Here is a 3,681-nt window from a genome sequence, read left to right on the forward strand (position 1 = left end):
GGGGGATAGGGGGATAGGGGGATAGGGGGAGGGGCGGCCCGGGGCCATGAGGATGCCACGCGTTGCGACGTGCCTCCGGTCATCAAGGAATGCGCAACGGAGAGGAAACACCAAGCACCAGCATTTACAAACACGCAAGTACAGCGGGTGCGAAGAGTCTGAAAAGGGCCAAAGATAGCGAGAGAGTCTGTGGTCAGTTAGGAGAAGCACCATCACACAATAAGAAAGGAAAAGCGCACACAAAAGCGCCAAAGAACCGGCGCGGCCACAGAGGCTCTCAAAATCTGACGAGTAGGTGAAGGAGTCGCTCACGAAACGCAGAAATACACATCTGTCATCCACATATGAGCATTGCCGAAAGAATCTGCGAACCGACCCCCGCATCCGCGGCGCACTAAAGCGGTGGACAGCGGTGAACGTGAGAGGTGACACCGCCCATAGAAGCTGGCAAGCGCCCCTCCCTCTGACACAGCGGCATGCGTTCGCTCTCGAGACCCCACATGCATGCATCTAATGACAGGAAGTAGCACTGGCTTCTTTTCTTTTTGTTTCGTTCTGCGTGGTTGGGTGCTTTAGGGTGGGAGTAAGGTGGGTGGGTGGGGGGTGGGGGGGGGGCTCACCACTTCTATTTTCGTTCTCGTCAGAACTAGAGGAGTGGGAGGGGAGGCCCAAAAGAGAGAGCGCAGTGGAGATGAAGGCAAAGCACATAAACACGCAGTACAGAGAAATGTGGAGACACCCAAAAAATGCGATCAGAAAGAGCAAACATGGCAAACAGAAGCTCGGAGAAGAGAAGACGTGATGACGGCGAGAGAGTGGCACACTCGAGCAGATGCGGGAAAGGGAGTGGGGAGGTGTTTGAGGCCTCGTTGTGGTGTGGAGTGGACGTGGACAAGAAAGAGGGGCAAGGCGCCGACCAACAGCACCCACGCACGCACGCCAAAACAAATGCAATTAATTCCATTCCAAGGAATGGCGTACTTCACCCTTTGCAGCTCGGCAGAAAGCAAGGAGGGAGGACGGTGCTATGCGCCACAGGAACGCAAGCGTGGCACGCGCGCAACAACCACAAACGCGAGCATGCGTCCGGAGACGAGCAAAAAGAAGTACCGAAGATACACAGGGGTGCAAACAAAAGAGGAGCTCGCCTTTCACGACAGCGAAAACAACGAAAAGTGAAGAGATGGGATGAAGCAAAAAGAAAGGCCAACGATAAAGTGCTGTTAGTTACCGATCACACCCGATAAGACCCAAACCGCCTAAGTACATAGCGCCACCCTCTTCCGCAAGTTCAAGCCGGGTCGCACAAGAGAACCAATCGCCATGTTGGGACTTAAAGAGGCAAGTGTAGAGCAGCAAAAAGGGGCAGAGAGTGAGGGACATAGGAGAGGATCACGCCTATCGAAGTCGTGCGTACATCCCTCATTCGGTGCCCTTCGCCCCCCTCCCCTTTCCTCGCTAGTAACCCGGAGTGTGGTGCTCGAGGATGATTTCGCTCTCAGAAGGTGGCGGCTGCACCCCAAGGCGTTGGTAATTGCTATCGAACTCGTCCAACATGAGCGGGCGAGGTGGCCGCTTCTCCTCTGCTGCCTTCATGAACTCCTCCCCGACTTGATGGCCGTAGACGGAGACGGCGGGACTATTCTGTGAGTAGAGGACAATCATCGGCAAGTTGCGGCACGTCTGGTAGTGGCAGTGCAGCGCCGCCACAGCAGCGTCGGCGTCATCGACGGTGCCATATGTCACCTCTGCGTAGCGGTGTGGGCCCTCGCCGAACAGCTCCACGTGGTGCACAGTTCCGTACGCCGAGAATAACCGCTCTAGGTATTGCGCATTTGCGATCGACGATATGTTCGACACGAACAAAATAGCCTTGCTGTTCATTCTCTCAAAGGAATCCGTGATGAAAGGTGGTTGCTCTTTTACTGCCTCCTTGTCCGTTATTAACGCACGTGTCTTTGTGTGTGTGTGTGTTACGGTAATGTGCAAGAGAGAGCGAGATAGGTGCACAGTCACTGTTCTGTCTGCTGGTGATCACCCTGTGTGAGTATGGATATCAAGGTGGACCTCGAGCGGACGCAAGACAGCACCGCGAGAGCCTTGCGCGGACGTTATGTGCGTGCGCCAAAGATGCAGGTGGAACTGTTGTTTCAGTGTGGATCCGAATGTTGAAACATGCGAAGGTAAAGGAGGGGAAGCGACGGGGAGGTGGGAGGGGTGGTGGACGACAGCACAAACCCGCGGCGAGAGACGAACAGAGTGAAGAGATAGGATGGAGCAGGGAAAGAGAAAGACATTGCGTCGCGCGCCGTAACACGCGCACAAACGGCAGGGCAACAGCACAAAAGCAGTAGTATGCGTCACAGTGCCATCTCTGACAAGAGAGAAGGCACCGTCCTTTTCGATAGCAAAATCTCCAGTCAAATACGCTGTCGTCCAGTGAAGATCCGTGCTCTCACAGACACAAACGCTTGTATGTGGACGATGATCACGCTGTACTTCGATGTATAGGCTTGTCGAGTATGGTCAGGGCTGCTTGAGCAGCGCCCCGTTATGCACCTGGTCTTGTTCGCGGGGAAGAAACAGTGAGAGATAAATAGGGCTTACGAGAGAGTGAGCCCACGTTGCAAGTATGCCCAGTGGGACGGAATGCGCTCGGTGTGCATCAGAGAGAGATTGCCTTGTGCACAGGTCTGCTCTCGAATGGAAGCACTAGGCGCACACCTGCCATCCAGCCAGCCTCGCCGGTCCCTTGTGGCCTTCGCCTTTGGCAATACGACAAGCAAAATCTGCGCACCTACAGAGAGTCGGAGAAAACTCAGAAAATCTGTCGTTTCTTCAACAGCACGGCAGGAAAAACGGAGGGAAACAGTATCCTGACGTGGTGGATGTGTTGTGGTGGATGCAAGTCAGGTGATACGCACTTGCCGACATGTCAAAGCTGTTACTCGTGCTGTTGATTACACTGTTCGATACGCTGCTTACGATCAGCTCTTTCATTGCTCCGCTTCTTCGCCCTCTTGAGTTGCTCTGTGTGGCTCTTGATGAGCCTTAACAATAAGAGCAACGGAAGTCGCTATCATGGAGCACTCGCCGCACAAAAACAACGAAGCCGCACACGAGCACCCCAGCATGCCTTCACACAGAATCGCTTAGACAAGCTAAAGAAGTAAACCGAGAGAGGGAGAGCGGACGGAAGACGGTCCACCAAAGCGCAAACGAAAGAACAGGAGCAACGGAGATTCCCATCCCATCGCACGCGCGACGTGAACACAACTGTGCAGCAGATACGCTCTTATTCTAGGAAGGCGACCATTCTGCCACAGAGCACGAGCTCAGCACCTCTCCAGACACCCCCGGGCACGTCACAGGCCCCGTCGCCCGGTGCAACGCAGCGGCCGGCACGTGCATTACGGCAGCGCACCGGCTCGGCCACCTGCGCACGGGCCCTGCCTCGTACTCTACCCACCTCTGCCTCGCAGGGTTACCTCACAGCCGCTCCCATCATGCCGGCCGCCCCGCCGGTGCATCTCCCTCGGGGTGGCGCTCCAAGCTCTCCCCCAGTAAGCAGCGAGGGCCGGGCGAGACACGCTTGGGTCACGCTGACACCCTGCCCATCATGTGGGTGGTGCAAACGCGCTCGCTGCCGCAGGTCGCTCCGACGCAACACCATCTACGACC

The 3,681-nt window shown here is 55.8% G+C and overlaps 1 protein-coding gene across 1 annotated transcript; it reads right to left on the bottom strand.

Moving 5' to 3' along the window:
• Nucleotides 1–1,458: 1,458 nt before the first annotated feature.
• Nucleotides 1,459–1,884, bottom strand: LDBPK_303220 (hypothetical protein, conserved; the record flags this gene model as incomplete). Its single annotated transcript, XM_003862985.1, has 1 exon — nt 1,459–1,884. One exon carries the CDS (start codon nt 1,882–1,884, stop codon nt 1,459–1,461), a length of 426 nt encoding a protein of 141 aa, XP_003863033.1.
• Nucleotides 1,885–3,681: the final 1,797 nt, after the last annotated feature.

This window comes from Leishmania donovani, chromosome 30, assembly GCF_000227135.1.
Source record: "Leishmania donovani BPK282A1 complete genome, chromosome 30".
Taxonomy (NCBI): Eukaryota; Euglenozoa; class Kinetoplastea; order Trypanosomatida; family Trypanosomatidae; genus Leishmania; species Leishmania donovani.